At 40.5% G+C, this 21,691-nt stretch overlaps 1 protein-coding gene across 5 annotated transcripts in view; it reads right to left on the reverse strand.

The window, feature by feature from the left end:
• The window catches only part of SLC29A4 (solute carrier family 29 member 4), an 831,354-nt gene that overhangs the window by 24,504 nt on the left and 785,159 nt on the right, over positions 1 to 21,691 (reverse strand). For 4 of the 5 annotated variants that reach the window (XM_077275614.1, XM_077275613.1, XM_077275616.1 and 1 more), the window contains 2 exons: positions 16,879 to 17,119; positions 9,286 to 9,442 (listed from right to left, as the gene is read on the reverse strand). In XM_077275614.1, the coding sequence (XP_077131729.1) occupies positions 9,300 to 9,442; positions 16,879 to 17,119 (384 nt within the window). In that variant the 3' untranslated portion in view covers positions 9,286 to 9,299. Of the gene's footprint in view, positions 1 to 9,285; positions 9,443 to 16,878; positions 17,120 to 21,691 lie in introns of those variants that run through there. The other variant, XM_077275618.1, reaches the window with a different exon arrangement.

The raw sequence follows: 21,691 nt of genomic DNA on the forward strand, positions 1-21,691 counted from the left end.
AATTCCTTCCCGACTCCACATACGGCAATCAGACTAGTTCCCTGGATCAACGCCTTATCAAGGAATCTAGTGTATATACCCTGTAACATTATACTTTTCCAGAAAGGTATCCAGTCCCCTCTTAAATTTAATTAATGAATCACTCATTACAACATCATACGGCAGAGAGTTCCATAGTCTCACTGCTCTTACAGTAAAGAATCCGCGTCTGTTATTATGCTTAAACCTTCTTTCCTCCAGACGTAGAGGATGCCCCCTTGTCCCTGTCTCAGGTCTATGATTAAAAAGATCATCAGAAAGGTATTTGTACTGTCCCCTCATATATTTATACATTAACATAAGATCACCCCTTAGTCTTCGTTTTTCCAAACTAAACAGCCCCAAGTGTAATAACCTATCTTGGTATTGCAGACCCCCCAGTCCTCTAATAACCTTGGTCGCTCTTCTCTGCACCCGCTCCAGTTCAGCTATGTCTTTCTTATACACCGGAGACCAGAACTGTGCACAGTATTCTAAGTGTGGTCGAACTAGTGACTTGTATAGAGGTAAAATTATGTTCTCCTCATGAGCATCTATGCCTCTTTTAATACATCCCATTATTTTATTTGCCTTTGTAGCAGCTGCCTGACACTGGCCACTGAATATGAGTTTGTCATCCACCCATACACCCAGGTCTTTTTCATTGACGGTTTTGCCCAGAGTTTTAGAATTAAGCACATAGTTATACATCTTATTACTTCTACCCAAGTGCATGACCTTACATTTATCCCCATTAAAGCTCATTTGCCATTTATCAGCCCAAGCTTCTAGTTTACATAAATCATCCTGTAATATAAAATTGTCCTCCCCTGTATTGATTACCCTGCAGAGTTTAGTGTCATCTGCAAATATTGAAATTCTACTCTGAATGCCCCCTACAAGGTCATTAATAAATATGTTAAAAAGAAGAGGGCCCAATACTGACCCCTGTGGTACCCCACTGCTAACCGTGACCCAGTCCGAGTGTGCTCCATTAATAACCACCCTTTGTTTCCTATCCCTGAGCCAGCTCTCAACCCACTTACACATATTTTCCCCTATCCCCATTACTCTCATTTTATGTAACAACCTTTTGTGTGGCACCGTATCAAAAGCTTTGGAAAAGTCCATATATACTACGTCCACTGGGTTCCCTTGGTCCAGTCCGGAACTTACCTCTTCATAGAAGCTGATCAAATTAGTCTGACATGAACGGTCCCTAGTAAACCCGTGCTGATACTGGGTCATGAGGTTATTCCTCTTCAGATACTCCAGCATAGCATCCCTTAGAATGCCCTCCAGGATTTTACCGACAGTAGAGGTTAAGCTTACTGGCCTATAATTACCGAGTTCAGTTTTTGCCCCTTTTTTGAATATTGGCACCACATTTGCTATACGCCAGTCCTGTGGTACAGACCCTGTTATTATGGAGTCTTTAAAGATTAAAAATAATGGTCTATCAATGACTGTACTTAGTTCCTGCAGTATTCGGGGGTGTATCCCATCCGGGCCCGGAGATTTGTCAATTTTAGTGATTTTTAGACGCCGCTGTACTTCCTGCTGGGTTAAGCAGGTGACATTTAATGGGGAATTTTTATCACTAGTCATTTTGTCTGCCATGGGATTTTCTTTTGTAAATACTGATGAAAAAAAGTCATTTAGCATATCAGCAGGTCAGGAGGGTTTTTCAGGTTTTGCGGGAGAATTCTTTGTGTGTAAAGGGTTCAAAGTGTGTTTTTGGGGTTCAAAAAATTTCCTTTTTGGGGTACATTTTTTCCCCTTCTTCTATTGAGATGGACCCTGTCAAGGTTCGGGCTATTTACGACTGGACGCAGCCTACTTCTCTGAAGAGTCTCCAGAAATTCTTGGGCTTTGCTAATTTTTATCGTCGATTTATAGCTGGTTTTTCTGGCGTTGCTAAACCTCTGACGGATTTGACTAAAAAGGGTGCTGATGTTGCCAATTGGTCCCCTGCTGCCGTGGAGGCCTTTCGGGAGCTTAAGCGCCGCTTTTTGTCTGCCCCTGTGTTGCGCCAGCCTGATGTTTCCCTTCCCTTTCAGGTTGAGGTCGATGCTTCCGAGATTGGAGCGGGGGCGGTTTTGTCGCAGAACAGTCCCGACTGCTCAGTGATGAGACCTTGTGCGTTCTTTTCGCGAAAATTTTCGGCCACCGAGCGAAACTATGATGTTGGTAATCGGGAGCTTTTGGCCATGAAGTGGGCATTTGAGGAGTGGCGTCATTGGCTTGAGGGTGCCAAACATCAGGTGGTAGTTTTGACTGATCACAAGAATTTAATTTATTTGGAGTCTGCCAGGCGCCTGAATCCTAGACAGGCACGTTGGTCGTTGTTCTTTTCCCGGTTTAATTTTGTGGTCTCGTACTTACCGGGTTCTAGGAATGTGAAGGCAGATGCTCTTTCTAGGAGTTTTGAGCCTGACTCTCCTGGGAATTATGAACCTGCTGGTGTCCTTAAGGATGGAGTGGTTTTGTCTGCTGTCTCTCCTGATTTGCGACGTGCTTTGCAAGAATTTCAGGCGGATAGACCTGATCGTTGTCCGTCTGGTAGACTGTTTGTTCCTGACGAGTGGACCACTAGAGTCATCTCGGAAGTTCATTCTTCTACTCTGGCAGGTCATCCGGGAATTTTTGGCACCAGAGATTTGGTGGCTAGATCCTTCTGGTGGCCTTCCCTGTCTCGAGATGTGCGTGTTTTTGTGCAGTCTTGCGATGTGTGTGCTCGGGCCAAGCCTTGTTGTTCTAGGGCTAGTGGGTTGTTGTTGCCCTTGCCTATTCCGAAGAGGCCTTGGACGCACATCTCTATGGACTTTATCTCGGACCTCCCTGTTTCTCAGAAGATGTCTGTCATCTGGGTGGTGTGTGACCGTTTTTCTAAAATGGTTCATTTGGTGCCATTGCCTAAGTTGCCTTCCTCATCTGAGTTGGTCCCTCTGTTTTTTCAAAATGTGGTTCGCCTGCATGGTATTCCGGAAAACATCGTTTCTGACAGGGGTACCCAGTTCGTGTCTAGATTTTGGCGGGCAGTCTGTGCCAGGTTGGGCATTGATTTGTCTTTTTCGTCTGCATTCCATCCTCAGACCAATGGCCAGACGGAACGAACTAATCAAACTTTGGAGACTTATTTGAGGTGTTTTGTGTTTGCGGATCAGGATGATTGGGTTGCCTTTCTGCCGTTGGCGGAGTTTGCTCTTAATAATCGGGCTAGTTCTGCCACTTTGGTTTCTCCTTTCTTTTGCAATTCAGGGTTTCATCCGCGTTTTTCATCTGGTCAGGTTGAATCTTCGGATTGTCCTGGAGTGGATGCGGTAGTGGATCGGTTGCATCAGACTTGGGGACAAGTGGTGGATAATTTGGAATTGTCCCAGGAGAGGACTCAGCAGTTTGCTAACCGCCGTCGTCGTGTTGGCCCCCACCTTCGTGTTGGGGACTTGGTGTGGTTGTCTTCCCCTTTTTGTCCCTATGAGGGTTTCTTCTCCTAAATTTAAGCCTCGGTTCATCGGTCCTTATAGGATTTTGGAGATTCTTAACCCTGTCTCCTTTCGTTTGGACCTCCCGGCATCTTTCGCTATCCATAATGTGTTTCATTTGTCGCTGTTGCGGAGATATGAGGTACCGGTGGTTCCTTCTACTGAACCTCCTGCTCCTGTGCTGGTGGAGGGTGAATTGGAGTACGTGGTAGAAAAGATCTTGGACTCCGGTATTTCCAGACGGAGACTTCAATTTCTGGTTAAATGGAAGGGCTATGGTCAGGAAGATAATTCTTGGGTAACTGCCTCTGATGTTCATGCCTCGGATTTGGTTCGTGCCTTTCATAGGGCTCATCCAGATCGCCCTGGCGGTTCTTGTGAGGGTTCGGTGCCCCCTCCTTAAGGGGAGGGTACTGTTGTGTATCCGCTTTTTGGGCTCCCCTGGTGGTTGCTGGTGGTACTGGTGACTTGTTTGCACTTTGCTGCTTCTGTTCACCTGCTTCCATCAGCGTTTGGGAGTTTCCTATTTAGCCTTGCTCTCCAGTCATTTCCTTGCCGGTCATCATTGTAACCAGAGCCTTCGGTTGCATGTTCCTGCTACTAGTCTGCTGATCAGCTAAGTGGACTTTGTCCTTTTGTTTTGTATCTTTAGTCCAGTTTGCAGTTTTTGTAATTCTCTGTAGCTGGAAGCTCTTGCGGGCTGAAATTGCCACTCCTGTGTCATGAGTTGACACAGGAGTCTTAAAGTAATTTCAGGATGGTTTTTTGAAAGGGTTTTCAGTTGACCGTGAAGTCCTCTTTTGTATCCTTCTGCTATCTAGTAAGTGGACCTCTCTTTGCAAAATCTACTTTCATACTGTGTATGTCTTTTCCTCTTATTTCACCGTTATTACATGTGGGGGGCTGCTATCATCTTTTGGGGTATTTCCCTAGAGGTAAGCCAGGTCTGTTTCTTCCTCTACCAGGCTTAGTTAGTCCTCCGGCTGGCGCGTGGCATTTAGGAAGCCGTAGGTATGCTCCCTGGCTACTATTAGTTGTGTGGTAGATTTAGCTCACGGTCAACTCGAGTTTCCATCACCCGAGAGCTCGTTCGTTATTTATATGTTTCTTACGTTCCCTTGCCATTGGGAACCATGACAGCTAAGGTGTTCTCTAAACTGGATCTTCATGGGGCTTATAATTTGGTGCATATTCTTCCAGGGGATGAGTGGAAGACAGCATTCAGATGCCGGTATGGACACTTTGAATATCTTGTGATGCCCTTCGGGCTTTGTAATGCCCCTGCAACGTTTCAACACCTTGCTAAAGACATTTTCAGAGATTTGTTGGACCAGTTTGTGGTGATCTATTTGGACGATATTCTAATATTTTCTGACTCTCTACAGGAACATGAAGAACATGTCAAAACCGTTTTAAGACGTCTGAAAGAGAACCATCTGTATATCAAGCCAGAGAAATGCGAGTTCCATCGTTCTGAGATACAGTTCTTAGGTTATATCATCTCTCCCCAGGGGCTGAACATGGAATCTGGTAAGATTCAGGCTATCCTTGACTGCCCAGTACCCAAGAACATTAAGGAAGTGCAACGTTTTATTGGTTTTGCAAATTTCTAGACATTTTATTTGAAATTTGATCGGCTTAAGATCTGTTTCACCTCAGCACTGCTGTTGATACACCCAGATCCAACACTTTCTTTCACTGTGGAGGTGGACGCTTCTGATAATGCCTTAGGGGCTATTCTCTCCCAAAGAACTGGAGAGAAGGGTCTGCTACATCCTTGTGCTTTCTTTTCCCGTAGACTAACCTCAGCAGAGAATTACAATGTGGGAGACAAGGAATTGCTGGCTATTATTGTGGCTTTCAAGGAATGGAGGCATCATCTGCAAGGAGCTGCACAATGGATCGTAGTGCTTACTGACCATCGCAATTTAGAGTTCCTCAGATCAGCTAGATGTCTTTCTCCTTGTCAGGCTCGTTGGAGTTTATTTTTAAATCAATTTAATTTTGTTATCTCGTACTGTCCAGGTTTTCGTAATGGGAAGGCTGATGCTTTATCCCGAATCCATGCTGCGGATTCCGTACCTGGAGCCCCGTCCAAGACCATTCTATCTGATGCCAATTTCATTGGAATTATCCACGATCAGGACTTGTGGAAGAAGTACAGGGAGGCTTATGACGGTGATGTATTTCTGGCCAACCCACTTGTTGATATTAATCTTGTCTTTAAGGGTGGCATGTGGTTAAGAGATTGATGTATCTACGTCCCTGAGGCCGGCCGTCTGCAGATCCTCAAGTTGGTACATGACTCCAAGTTGGCTGGTCACAGGGGGGTACAGAAGACACAAGAGTTCCTAAGCCGATTTTTCTGGTGGCCAACTTGCCTGAAGGATACTAATGACTATGTTCTCTCTTGCGAGGTATGTGCTCATTACAAGACTCCTCGTGTGTCACCTACGGGTCTCCTGCAACCATTACCTGTTCCGTCCCGCCCTTGGGCTCAAGAACGTTATAAGAGATCAGCTGATAGATTCTGTAAACCTGCACCCATGTTCAAGGTAGGAGATTCCGTGTGGTTATCAACTAAGAATCTGAAGTTAAACGTTCCTTCACAAAAACTTGAACAGAAATTCATTGGCCTTTCAGGATCAACGGTATTGTGAGCTTTGTGGCCTGCCGTCTGAAGCTGCCTAGGACTATGAAGGTACACCCAGTTTTTCATGTATCTTTACTAAAGCCTGTATCTTCCAGGGGCGTGTTGTGCCACCTCCGCAGCCTGTGGTGATTGATGGGCAAGAACAATTTGTGGTGGAGGAAATTATTGATTCCAGGATTCACAGGAATCGGCTCCAATATCTTATAAGATGGCAGGGATAACCCCCTGAGGAAGACTCTTGGGAACCTGTGGAAAACATCAATGCCCAACAGAAGGTCTCTCGTTTTCATCAAAGATTCCCTGAGAAACCAGGTCCAGGATCGTCCTGAGGCCGCTTCTAAGGAGGGAGTAATGTCCGGACTCTGAACATTTTGATTACCTTTTGTGCATTACTGCTCTTTTCCAAGATAGCGTTTTTGGTCTCATGTGCACTGTGTCTTCCTGCTATATAACTCCACCCCAGCCTTTAGTCTGTGCTAGAGTATTCTGCCTTGCATCCAGCAAAGTTTGTATTTACATTTGGACTTTTTCTTTGGTGATGTAGAAAACATGAATAAGGTGACTCCGTAGTCTCTCCACAGTCTCTCCAAAGTTCTGTAGCAGAAGTTTTGTGAATAATGAGTACTGTGTTTCAAATTTGGTACCGAACTCGGTACCATAACCTTTTTTTCTTCTAGTACGTGTGGCATCAGTTTTTTACATGGATACCACACATACCCATCGTAACCAAATGATGCTATAAACACACAGTGACATGTCCGTTTCTTTTCCAGAAGCACAGATGACAAGGGTCAGTCTGTGGATCTGTGAAAAACACGTTCAGCACACAGATGGCATCTGTGTGATGTCCATGTTTAACATTGCAAAGTATAGGAGAAGTATTGTAATTTCTTTTTTTCTTTATCCATACCAGGAAAAGATTAAAGACACACTGATGGAAAACACTGATGACACTTGTACCGGTACGTGTGAAGGAGGCCTAACATTTCATATTTTACAGGCTAAAACTAAAAAAATACCAACCTGTATCTTATCAATCGATGCTGAAAATGCATTCGACCAGGATAGCTGGTTGTTCTTCCAAAGTGCCCCAAAACAGAACAATTTAGGCACCAAAATACATAACAAAATAATGGATTTATATCAGGACCAGTCAACTAAAGTTCGTTTCTAATGGAACCAGACAAGGATGCCCTTGCTCTACATTATAGTAATGGAGAACTCTGCAATAGCTCTAAGGAATATTCCAAATATTCAGGGCATTTCTGCTTGTTATAATACATATAAACTTGCATTGTATGCCGAACAACTTTACCCTCTATATTAAAAGACTTTGAGAGTTAAAGCCTCCTGAGTAACTTTGACCCCCTTCACGATATACGCCGTACCTGTACGGTGCATGTTGGGTCTCAACTTTGATGTGGGCTGTGGAGATGAGCCCACATCTTTTTTGGCACATGTCAGCTGATTTCAACAGCAGATGTCTGAACGAATTAATATATAATGTAACGTGTAACTATTATAACGTGTGTTAACTTATAAATCACAGCCACATTGACACCTCCTCCAATTTTATTGAATGCATGTCAATTGCACTCTACTTTTTTCCCTAATCTCTGGGACCGAAATATACGTTTTGCTCGTCGGAATGAAAAGTTACTTAGGGTAAGTTCATTTCTATCCTTGTCTATCACACCACGATTAAGGGTGCAGCGCACCATTTCTAATTTATGCACTACAGATGGATGTCAAGTTATTTTAACAAAGAAAGCTGCAAATTTTTACACAGTTGAGCTGGATATCCTGACTATTTACCTGATTATTGCCTCTGGCAGTGATGTTTGCTCCTGGCTTTGAATAGAAACAAGCAGTTGGGGTGAGCTGACTTTTTCCTCTTTTTTGAATCTCAAGTAGTCTAATTTCCTTGAAACAGCGCGTAGAAAATGTTGTAGTCTCCCAATACTGTATCCAATGTGTTTTATCTTTAATATAGCTTTAAGGGGGAAGGGACAGAGGAAAGAGAGGTAGAGTAGAATAGATACTGGATACAAAGTATTAGCACTACTGCAACCACCTGCCCTAACTCTCGCATTTCTCTGTTGATTGCAATGTGGATTGAGCTGCATGCTCTGACCTATATTCCTACAGTACAAAGACAATGGTACTGATTGGCTATCCCCCATGTTTTGTACTGATTGGCTGCACTACAGCATGTGATATGATAGCTGCAGGGCATTATGGGAAGCTCACCTGGCCACCCCTGTCAATATCGCTCTGTGACTCTTTAGCATTGTGTGTGAAATAGTGCAGGGCATTTTTGGGAGGCTGATCCACATGTGATTCAAATTTGCGAGAACCTGTGAATTTAAGGAAGTATGATCTCCTCGGATCAGTTCGACCATCTCTAATTGAAGCTATTTGCTATTTTTTATAAACTTATATTACATTAAATACTGTAATGTTATGAAAACCTTAGCAGAAATGTTGGATATAACTGGGAAGGGACAGAAACCACATTTCACTGTGTCATATTTACATGTGTGTATTTATGAAGAGTGTAGAGGTAGTAGTTGCATCCAGGTGAAAGTGTCCAATGGTCCATATGCCACATAAGAAGACACCAGTATCATAAGTGGCATAAGGTAGCGTAGTAATACATGTTGTAGCTGGCCAGGACCTGATACATATTTTGCACTGGGGCTTATGATCTTCCAGATACTAGCCTTGTAAAAAGCTTTGAAAAAGAACATACTGTTTGAAACGCGTAGCCTGCTGCTACACATTCTCCTGTGAACCATGTTTTTGGACTTTGCATTTTATCTTCAATAAATTTGATTATATTTGGAAGCTGGATTTTTCTCCTGTTTTGCACTAGCCTTGTAAACCTGCAAGTTAGGTACAGACTAACTCACACACAAGGATTGTTATTAAGGTTGTTCGCAACTCCTCCCTTTTTAAACTCATAAGAACCAGAGGAGACTTAAAGAAACCCACTGTTGACTTCCAATTTCTAGAATTATGTACTGGTCCCTTAGCAATCAAGATTTTCAGAGAGCAAACAGCAGTAATTAGTACACCATGAATAAACTTGTATAAGACGTTTTTAAAAAAAGGAAGCTAGGTCATAACCTTCATAGCAATGTTTAAATGTTTGGTGGCAAGGAACTGTTGTATATCTCTGGATGAAAGCAAATGCTTTGAGATTTACTAGCCAGGCTGTAGGCAAAATACGCAACGGCTGAACCAAGTGTAAGTCCAGTCATATATGATACGGTCATTGTGTTTCCTGCAGAAGAAAAAAGAGAAAGTTTGAATTATGTCATTACATTGAGCAAGCAAAATAAAGATACTAAATAACATATGAAAAAGAACACTGACATATCCTGCATAATTATGTCTTAGCAGAATTTTATTATGAAAAATGGTTATAAGTAGAGTTGAGTTAAATTCTTTGGAAGCGGTCACTGAATTTGAATTTGTCATATATATTTGTGCAATACTGGTACCCTATTCATGCCAAATTTATGTTTGACGATCGTTTCCAAACATATTCGCTCATTTCTTCTCCGATTGACTCCGATGACGTTCGGCTGTGTTCAGTGAATATTGCAAATACAATATTTGCGGCCAATCATAATCCGAACCGAATTTTGAAAAATTAGCTCAACTCTAGTTATAAGATGAGTTAGCAATTTTACACTATATCTTGAAAGTTAAAGCAGTTTTGTCAGTTATCCAATTTGAAGGCAGGAGATTATAATGTGGAAGACGTTTTAATGATTCGATTCCATGTTGTTTTGTAAAAAGCTGTTTAAGTCATGCCAGGAGAAATCCTGTCAGTTCTTCTTACAAGCCAATTGCCAACCTCCCAAACACATGACAGAATGATTGAATACTCTCTCGATAAATATACAATACTATGCAAACATTTTTGAAAAAATGCTGCAAAGTAAAAATGCTCTCAATAATAGAAGTGCTACAGGTTTATTTTTTTACAAAATGCAAAGTAAATGAACAATAGAGAAATCTAAATAATATTTGGTGTGACAGCCCTTTGTCTTCAAAAATGCATTGATACTTCTAGGTACACTATGCACATAGTAGTGGATTTTGTAGGTGGATAATCAGATGTATGAATGACCAATTATACTAAATAGGTGATAATGATCATCATTTTCATAAGTAAGTTAAAAAACGGACATTAACAGAAACCGTTAATTAGAAGATTTAAAACTGGGAGAGGAACGCATAACTCTGTTATAAAGGTCAGTTTATAGAAGTCAGTACAATGTCACAGATTATACATGCTCGCAAGTCTGTGCCGAGCAAAAAGACAGTAGGTTATACTTGGCCATACTGCATCAAAACAGTAGTTTTGAGTCTAAGATGTGAAAGCAACCTGGAGTTTCATGGTGTGATGCAGTGATGGATAGATGCAGTGTTCGCCAAGGAAACAGTGCAGAAGATGAAACACATCATGCTTATTTACATTCAAAATAAGATTTCCAGCACTGCTATTAGCTCAGAACTGTCAGAAACTAGTGGGACCCAGTTACACCAATCTACTGTTTAGAGATGTCTGGCTGGAAGTGGTGTTCAAAGATGAATTGAGTCGACTTCCTGGTTCAAGCCCTGGCTATACTGGAGTGAGAAGGGAGGAGCTCCTGCACAGTCCTGGCAGATTTCACCCTCTCAGAGCAGTAAAAATTGATAAGAAAGCCAAGGATCAAGAACACAGAGCAGTGAGAAGCAGATTAACCAGCCCATGGAACTAGCTTCCCTCTCAAAACCACAGACATACTGGTAACCAGGAAATGCGGTCTTGAGAGGGAAGCTAGTAGCGTATGTGCATACATTAAAAAAACAAACACTAAATATGAGGAATTTAGTAGGAAATTAAGGGAGAAGTGCTTGCGCTTTCAACATCAAAAAATAACAGAAGCTAGAGAAGAATAGAGGGAGGCCAAAAGAGATTTTGACATATGGGCGGAAAAAAAAGTTATTTAGAAAGATGCAAACGGAAATTCAGTTGAAAAGATATGGAGATAAGGCAGGAAAGCTATTAGCAAACTTGGCAAAGGGTAGGAAGGGAAAGAGTAATATATTAAAGTTTAAGACTAGAGAGGGCTTAATGGTAGATAATCCCAGGGAAATAAACTCAACCCTGCGGGAGCTTTATGCTAATTTATATTTGGAGGAGGACAAGGACACAAACAGGGGTGGAGATTTTCTAAAAAAATTAACATGCCTAATGTCACAGAGCCACAGTTAACTATGTTGAATGCTGCCATTACAGAGGAAGTGAGGAGTACCATTGGGAGATTGTCAGTTGTAAAAGCACCTGGACCGGATGGGTTCACAGCTGATTTTTTAAAAGCCATGACCCAACAAATAACCCCTAATTTAACTGTATGGTATAACGATTTGTTACAGGGGGGAATCTGTTGGCGGGCACTAATGTGGCTCAAAGAAAGGGAAAAATGTGGAGGACCCAGCATCCTATAGACCTATATCCTTGATAAACCAGGATACTGAAATATCCAAGCTCATCGCAAACAGACTAGCAGAGATACTCCCAACATTAATAACACCCGCAGAGGTGGGTTTGTGAAAGGTAGGAGTGCGGTCACAAATATAAGATGTACACTGTTAGCCATAGATGTAATAAATAAAAGAGAAAACAGTAGCAGTAAGCCGGCTCTGGCTACACTAGATGCAGAGAAGGCTTTTGATAATGTGAAGTGGAATTGGGTAGGACAAGTTTGGGAGAAAATTGGGCTGGTGGGGAATTTCTGAAATTTTATAAAAGCCCTGTATGCTAACCCCGCAGCAAGAATTCAAACCCCAGGTCATCTATTGGCAAATTTACCACTTGAAAAGGGAACACGCCAGGGATGTCCTTTGTCCCTGCTTATATTTGACCTGGCATTAGAATCCCTGGAGTAATACATAGAACAAGTGCAAGAAAGAAAAACAACACATGGTCGGCACTGAACGAGCTGTCATAAAAACAATCCAGCTGCGAGGCTAATCCCTTCTTCAAAGGGTCGGACGGACTCAGCTTCTGTTGAAGCTAGGGCGATGCTCCGCAATGAGAGTGAAAAGTCCACATGTAAACGAAGATAAAGAAAGAATGCGGCACTCACCCGACTTCTTCAACTATTAATCATCCTTTATTGAACGTGGCATGACATACCCAACTTGGCACGATACAGGTTACGGCATGGAGAGGGAGCAGTGGGGGAGTGTGCAGAGACAAGACGGATAATACATAGAACAACATGAAGTATCAATAGGGGACATGAAGCTTAGGGCCTCATGCTTAGCAGATGATATAATACTCTACATGGCTGAGGTGGCAAGAGATCTGCCAGGGGTCCTAGATCTTATGGAAAATGTTGGTAGGTTTTTGGGATTCACTCTAAATAAAAGCAAATGTGAAATTCTCCACTTAACAGATAAAGGAAGAAGTAGTATGGTAGAAAAGGAAATCTATGGTATTCCGATATCCAAAACAAATATAACATATTTGGGTATTAAGCTGGGTAGAAAACCAGAGTCCATATATTATTTAAACTTTCCTGCAGTTTTCTCCAAAATCCAACAGGAATTAGAAAGGTGGCAAAATTTGCCTTTGAGTCTTTTGGACAAGATTGACCTTTTAAAAATGATGAGTTTCTCAAAACTCATGTATCCATTACAGACCCTCCCTGGTCTCCTAAAGCATGTGGATGTGGGAAAAATCTAAAATATATTCAGCTATTAGGAAGTTTATCTGGAAAGGTCGAAGACCCCATATAAAACTGAGTAAACTGATGGCATCCAAGAGGAAAACTTGCCAGACATAACAGGATGTAATATAGCATGTATTTCCCGTCACATAGTAGATTGGTTTTCTGATATAGCCTTAGAAAAATCGTACGCATACCTGTGGAACTTAGTAGCGTAGCATTATTACACACGCCACAAGCCTAATGCCCAAAAAAATTAAAAATTCAATAGTGTACCGAAACACAATAGCCACATGGAAGGAACTTAGGAGAAAATTCAAATTATTATGGAAAATCTCGAGAGATATACCCATATGGGGAAACCCAGTGTTGCAACAAATAGCAGGGAACAAACTATTTCAGGAATGGAGGGTGAAAGGGATCCATAAAATTGCTAATCTACTGCATGAAGAAGAAAATAGGTGGCTGAGTAGGGAGGAGAAAATATCAAAATTCATGCTAAGTGAACAGCAATTCCTACAATTTGGACAAATAAAAGGAAAGATTACACATTTGATAAATGTGAGGGAAGAAACGAGAAGGAATGCAATGGATAATCTATTATTTGACTGAGCAGGCACACACAATATATCCACAATATACAGAGGTTTAAAAGACATCCTTGGAAAAATGGACATAGAGCAAACATTTAGATTCTGCGCTAAACAAATAGAAGGTGAGGAAATTGGGGAAACAATACTAGCAGGTTGGCAGGCAGTACGGAAAAATATTTTGAGTGAAGTTTGGAGAGACACACAATTTAGGATTATGCATATAGATATACTGGCCTTCAACATACCAGTATCTAGAGCAATGAGAGATCGCCTGGTACATTGTCCAAAATGTAAACTTAGAGAGTCCGATTTACTACATGGACTATGGGGATGCCCTAACTTACAAGAATTCTGGAAAGACATAAAGCAGATGATGGAAAATTTGGGTATTGGGAATATATAGTTGCATCCATTTGTTACCATTCCTTTTGCATTACTGGAAGGGAGATGGAGCCACACAACAAAAAGGGAAGGGAACATTAACTCCAATGTTCCACTTAATTTGTCCGATAGCCAAAAGAAGCTTGTTAAAGGATTGGTTGAGTGATTCCATTCCAAATTGAAAAGCTATAATAGGTCAAATGAAGACTTTATTTCACTTACAATGGCGGGAAGCTGAACATAACAAGGAAAAGAGTATAAAATCACTCATGAGTGGAAAAGATTTTTTCTTAAATACAAACAAAGAACTTCAGTAAATTGTGAAACATTTTGAACATACCAGTTGGTACATATTGGAGGACATGAGTGGTGAACATTGGGGAAGTTGAAAATAGCTGATCTGAATGTTGATGGAACAGGTGGTAGGGACACTGGTTAAAAACTAATATAAATTATGGAAGCAAACTAAATATTCTATAACAGTCTGAGATGAAGAAGATTTACTTAAAGAAAGGAGAGGTGCACACCAGAAATAAACAACTATTTCCTGCATGTCTGGGAAGAGGGAGGGTAGGGGGGAGTTTATGTGTTGTTTATTCTGTATTTTGACCTAACAAACAATTTGCATAATTAGCATATTTCCCAGAGGAGCATTGCGGCTTTACGTCTCCTCATCTCGGCATGCTTAGCATGTCAATCTCCGCAAGGAGAAATGTTACTTCTTGGATATAGCAGGGAGGGATTAGTCTGCACTCATGCTATATCAATAGACGGTGCTGGTGTAACGGACAAAAAGTCCCAAGTAATAGTAATAAGAAAATACACCGCACTCAAGGATGGAATATATTGCAAATAAGTCATACAACAATTTATTAGTGTACATACACATCAAATTTTCTTATTACTACTTCTTGGATATAGGTCAGACGCCTCTCACACAGCCAAACCAGATCTCCACTTTGCACTGACAAGGGGCAGTACCCCGAAACACAGTGTCTGCAAACTGAGATTCTGGTTTGGCTATTATCGTAAGTCATGTGACAAGGCTCGTTAAAGTGTCAACATTGATTTGTTGGATTGCTACTACAATAGGTGGCACTAGAGTTCTAGTTCTCTTCCTCTCTGAAGAGACAATTCGCATAATTAGCATAATTCCCAGAGGAGCATTGTGGCTTTGTCTCCTCATCTCGGCATGCTTAGCATGTCAATCTCCACAAGGAGAAACGATACTTCTTGGATATCGACCTAACAAATTGTAATATGATAATCAAAAGCTGAAAATTACGAATTTGTAAGCTAAGAAAATACATTTGAATGTATATTTCCATATATATGTTAAAAATCAATAAAAATTATTGTTTAAAAAAAAAAAGATGAATTGAGTCGAAAATGCCATATCTTGAACATGGAAACAAGGCCAAGTGACTCAACCATGCAGAAAGGTAGGGGAACTGGGGTGCAGAAAAATGCAAGCAGGTGCTCTTTATTGATTATACAAATATGGCTGTAACAGAAAGCACAGAAAGTAATTTCTATACCTAAGGTCTGGAGAGCGGTAGAAAATGAGTGTCTGCAGGCAAAGTTGGAGAATTGGTCAGGATTAAACGTGTTATCTAGGCTGAAATGAAAATTTTGCAGTCACTCTATGTGACTGTAAGCAGCCAAATTAGGACAGTGTGTGATGTCACAATTTCTCTGTATTCAATGTGCGGGTGGCAGTCACGTGACCATACCTGCGGTCACATGTCGACTAGTCTCATCCAGTGTCTCTGAATAGAAGTTAACCAAGAGACATGCAGGAGTTTTGTCAACATGTGACTGCAAGTACACAAATCACATAAACGTCCACCTGCATGGGGAGTACAGTGGCTTCGTGACTGTGTCTGCAGTAACTATGAACACCATCTTTTTATTTCAACCTGGACAATCCCTTTTATGACTTCTCTATCATGCAATACTATCAAATTAGCTCAAAACTTATTCAGAAGCAGGACAACATCCCCAAACATAAAGCCAATGTCATTAAAGGGGTGGTTCAAAACTAACATTGATTTAAATTCGAAATGTCTATCTAATTATTGTAATAATCAAATCACTTATCTAGCATACTGTAATTAAAAAGATCCTTCCGTTCCCTCTCTGTTTTATGTATTTTTTTACCACACGCAATCTGATGACATTTCATTTGAGAATTCCCTGTGCATGCTGCGATACTCAAAAGAGATGTCATCAGGGCCATAGGCTGTGGTCACTGCCGCAGTTTCTGTCCCCACCCTGAAATGAAGCATCATCAGTAAAGTTTGTTTTGAGGGCTGGGCTACTCCCTGCCCTGCTGAGCATGTGTCAGTTGTCTATTCTGATGTATGCTCAGTATGAACTCCCTTGTTAATACTCCCTTGTGCAATACTCTATTCAATATACATTGAAAGTATTCTCTCTCGCCTGGTTTACTGAGAAGTGGTGAGCCTGCAAAAGAGCTCACTCTCAGTGTGAACTGTAAGAAGAGACCGTGAAAAGCAAGGAGAGCAGAGTCTAGACCCTCCCCCCCACTGACGGTGCACTCTATTACCAGCTCGTCTCTTCTCATTAGAGTAGGCAACGGAGTGCACTGTCACTGTGCATTGAAAAGAATATTGCACAGTGACAAGGGAGCTCATAAAATCATTATTAAAAAAAGAGGGAAAGAGGTGCACACCTTATCATTGTTTTGAAGTATGGGAGTGACAGAGAAGTCCTGCAGAGAAGCCAGGAGGCATCCATAAAATAAAGGCACAAATATATATATATATATATATATATATGGACTTAACAAGAAGGAAGTCAATTCTGGACACAACAGGGTAATAGCAATTGACTATTATACCCCACCCCTTGAGAGGTGTCATTGTTACAAGTTAGTTAATGCTATTCACTTCATCTGTTGTTTTAATATTATAGCTGTTTGGAGTGTAATGATAAAATATTCATATTAATCAATTTACATTACATAATAATTGAATAACAACTCAAGATCATACCTGCCAGCTCTCGTTGCTCTGGTACAACTAGCCCTGATGCAAGAATCATAGGAACACTGCCAAAATATCCATTTGTGATGCCCATTAGCAGAGAAAAGATGCATGGCCAGGCAGGGTGACTGAAGGTAGGTTTTCCACTTGGATACACACACATAATAAAAAGTGGAATAAACACAATACGCATGCTAGAACAAATAAGTAGATTGATACCACGCCATTCATATGGCACTGCCGCCAATATCTGGTAAAATGAAAAAAAAGGGAGACATGAGTCTATGTTATTGTAACTCTATTATACCTATTTGCAAATTAAACATCAAGACTGTGTACCACGCTTGCTCATTTTATAATAACAGTAAAAAGCAAGCATGAACTAATATATGAGACCTGCAAAAAAATTTATTAGCAGATAATTAAAAATGATTTGAATAAAATGTTAGCAAGTGCATGTGCACACGTTCAGGATTTTTCGCGGTTTTTTCGTGTTTTTTCGCTATAAAACGTGATAAAAATGCGAAAAAAACGCTTACATATGCCTCCTATTATTTACAGGGTATTCCACATTTTTTGTGCAAATGTTGCATTTTTTTCCGCGAAAAAATCGCATTGTGGAAAAAAAAGCAACATGTTCATTAAAAATGCGGAATTGCGGGGATTCCGCACACCTAGGAGTGCATTGATCTGCTTACTTCCCGCACGGGGCTATGCCCACCATGCGGGAAGTAAGCAGATTATGTGCGGTTGGTACCCAGGGTGGAGGAGAAGAGACTCTCCTCCACGGACTGGGCACCATATAATTGGTAAAAAAAAAAGAATTAAAATAAAAAATAGTGATATACTCACCCTCTGATGGCCCCCGAAGTGTTCCCGCCTCTCCAGTGCATGCTTTCTCTTCCGTTCCTATAGATGGTGTGGTTCAGGACCTGTGATGACGTCGCTGTCTTGTGATTGGTCGCGTGACCGCTCATGTGACTCACGCGACCAATCACAAGCCGCGACGTCATCGAAGGTCCTGAACCACACCGGCATCTATAGGAACGGACGTCGCTGAGGAGATTGGCTGTCTGCAGAGGGTGAGTATAACCATTTTTTTCATTATTTTTAAACATTCTAGCTTTTACTATAGATGCTGCATAAGCAAACTTTAGCATTCTGCAAGCTAATTACGCTTGCAGAATGCTAAAAAAACCGCGGAAAAAATGGAAAAAAAAAATGCGGATTTCTTGCAGAAAATTTCCGGTTTTCTTCAGGAAATTTCTGCAAGAAATCTGGACGTGTGCACATACCCTTAGGAATAACAAAGAGAAAAATGCTAAACAAATGAGTGCAAAGAACACTGGAATAGATGTCCAGCCCACTTAGATTTCAACACTCACCTCTGTTGGAAGTTGAAAGAAACTTTCTGATTGATTGATGGACAATTGCCTTAGTTTTTCTTTGACCTAGTTTTTATACATCTACTTCATAAAATATTGATCATTAAGTCACAGCATATGTTTTCAGGTAGCTGTCACTAGACCTCTCACTTTCCTAAAGTTTTGTTATATTAAAAAAACACAAACTAAAAAACCTGAACCAACACCTTTGCTATTCCTCTGAAATTCCAAGTACTCTGTCAAAGCTGTGTGTTTTTGACTGTTGTCAGCTTTTCCAAACTTTTCTCAAAGAAAATGGACACTCTACCATGCTTTACCTTTATCTAGTTTTTATTTTTTGGCTACGTAAAATCTTGCTTTCAGTCCTTCCATCCCACTGATGCTACCTGACCCAAAGTCAAAGCAAACTATCTGTTAACTACAAAAGTTACACATTAACCCTTAGGCTGCCGTCACACTAGCAGTATTTGGTCAGTATTTTACCTCAGTATTTGTAAGCCAAAACCAGGAGTGGAACAATTAGAGGAAAACTATAATAGAAACATATGCACCACTTCTGTATTTATCACCCACTCCTGGTTTTGGCTTACAAATACTGATGTAAAATACTGCTAGTGTGACGGCAGCCTTACTCCTTTTAGACCTGCCTTCTGCTTAGAACACACTTGATAACTCTGTTTAGTTCAAATCCTAATCCAAAGTTTCTTGAGGACAGAACTGTTAAAACTGGTGTTTAAGCACGCCTAACTAATCCTGTTAAGGGAAAACAAAATGGAGATTCATCATGTCTCACATTTTCTGGTATAAAATGTATTTATGTGCCAGTTTCTGGTGGAGACAGGCATAAACAATTATTGTGATGTGAATTTATATGAGTTATTGACCAAAATTAATTCTCATCATTCTCACAATATTACCTTTCATATGGTTATGTGGTTTTTAATTAATGTAATTAACCCCTTCACCCTGCAGCCAATTTCCGCTTTATCGGTTTAGCTTTTTTGCTCCCCTTTTTCCAAGAACCATAACATTATTTTTTCCATCCACATAGCTGAACGAGGGCTTGTTTTTGGAAGGACAAATTGTACTTTTGAATGACGTCATTAATTTTATCATGTGATGTACTGGAGAGCGGGAAAAAAAATCCAAGTGCATCAAAATTGCAAAAAAAGAGCAATCCTACATTTTTTTAAAAATTTGCAATATTTCTGCTAGTCCAATATGAGTACTCAGATACAAAAGATGTACAGTAGGGTGTTTCATTTTGTATGGCAAAAATTAAAATGTCAAATTTTTGCAGACTTTGCTTACGCCCCGAGTCTCACTAATGTAAAAAGTATATATGCCAAATTTCAAGTCGATCGAACAATATTTAGAGGTTGCACACTTTTATCAGTTTAATAAAAGTACGCAAAAAAACAGATTTTCAATGTTAAATATTTTTTATTAGAAATTCAAACAATTAAAAACTTAGAATAATAGTGACAATAAACAGTAACATTGATAGGCAATATCATACGTATTAAATGATTTACACTAATGTGCTGTGAAAGATGCAACTCCTTCTTTTGTTCGCTTGGTGACGGCTTTTCTATGATACTCGACAACTCTAAACAAGAACTGTTTCTGTTGTTCATCTCTGATTGAATTATTAAAATTCTTTATCAGAGCAATGTCCCTTTCCGCGGTGTCACTCACCACCTTAAGAACATAGACGGAGCTTCTTAGTGTATCACTGCAATATTCTTCTACGTCATGGATCCCAAACAATTCAAAGAATGTCTTTTGTTTTACTTGTAACAAAATCGCTGAGGTCTTTTCCTTCAAAAACTAGTTTTTTACCTTCCAACTGTTTCAGCTCCTCTTTCTTTGCAGGTTTCATTCTTAAATTTTCAAAAATCTTATCCTTCTCAGCCTGACGATACGTTCATCCAAAAATGCCAATCCTTTGTTAGTTTCTGACAGATACCAAATGTGTCTCTTAGCCACTGTGAGGGCACTTTCTCTGACATCTTTATCTGGATAATATTGCAAAAGCTGTAGCATCTCCAAATCATTCTTTGGAGCCCATCAACCTACAACTGCCTCGTGTCAAAAGCGGACATATATTAGACAGACAAAACGCGCTACTTTTCTTATTCCTTTCAATTCGGTATTAGAAATATGCAATTGTTTAGTGAATAGCACAATTTTGAGTACATATATGGCCTTTCCCATCCACCTTGCTGCAGTCAGAGCCCCTGGAACCCTGAATTCGAAATCGTTTTCATCCCAACCTCCAAGATATAGAAGTGATAGTTGTAATAGCTCTTTGTAATCTTCTCTTGGATGACTACCATCTTTCAAGACATTGTTGAGGTAGTCCACCATTTTCACATGTTGTTCTAGAAAACCTTGAATGGGATTTTCTTCATCTAACATCGTGAAATAGGACTTCTTATCAACTGAATTCCACTGATTTTGGAACTTTCGGAAAACCTGGATGTCAGGACCACTTGATGGTATGTTACAACAGTTACCAAACACTCCTTTCAAGATTAATTCGTGGGTGTGGTGGCGGCAAGCCAACTACAACAATGGTCGCCCAAATTCAATTTCAATTCTGATACATGCTCCTTGGATCATTCCTGTATTAGATGCAGTTGTATCGAAAGATATACCAATGATATGGTCATATAGCGCGAATCGGTCCACCTCCTGAATAACAACTTCAGCTATTAGCTCACCAGTACCTTTCTGGGCAACAGGTACGCCAAGCAAATGCTCAAAATCTTTTCCAGTTACAAGAACAGCAACTCTATCTTCTAGAGTTTTGACACTCCCACAGGCAACCGAGGGCAACAATTTACTATCCCAATGTAAGACTAAATGAGGAGGATTTTCAAACAGTGACTTTTCCATGTTCTCAGCCATTTGTCTTGTTAATTGCCCGAGCTCGGAAAATGGTAGATGGAGATATGGAAATGCATGAAACATCGTGACCAAGACTTTTTGCAGTTGCAATAAATGAAGTACTTGCTTGTCGAATGGAGAGTTGTTCTCGATCCCATGTAGCCGTGAGTGTGTGATCAAGAGGTTTTAATCTACGACCTGAATAAGATTGTTTCACTGGTGGTGCAGAAAATTCATCCTCTTCATGAATTGATGATGATGGAGATGAGACTGAGTGTTCCACTATAACTGTCTTGTGCATTTTGGCGATTTCTTTATAATGTTTCATCTTGTATGCCTCCTTTTTTTCTGTATTTATTTTCTTCATTTTAAGTTGTGAGGCAAGAACCTTATCTACACCACTCATTGATGAACTCATACGATCCTCTCTTTGTGACATAAGGAATGCTTTATCATCTTCTAGTACGCTATTCATGGACATCACATTTTGCCTGGCAATATCACATAGCTCAACAAGATCACCTTTCCAAATCTGCAGCTTCATA

Source organism: Ranitomeya variabilis, chromosome 7 (assembly GCF_051348905.1).
Source record: "Ranitomeya variabilis isolate aRanVar5 chromosome 7, aRanVar5.hap1, whole genome shotgun sequence".
In the NCBI taxonomy this organism is placed as follows: domain Eukaryota; kingdom Metazoa; phylum Chordata; class Amphibia; order Anura; family Dendrobatidae; genus Ranitomeya; species Ranitomeya variabilis.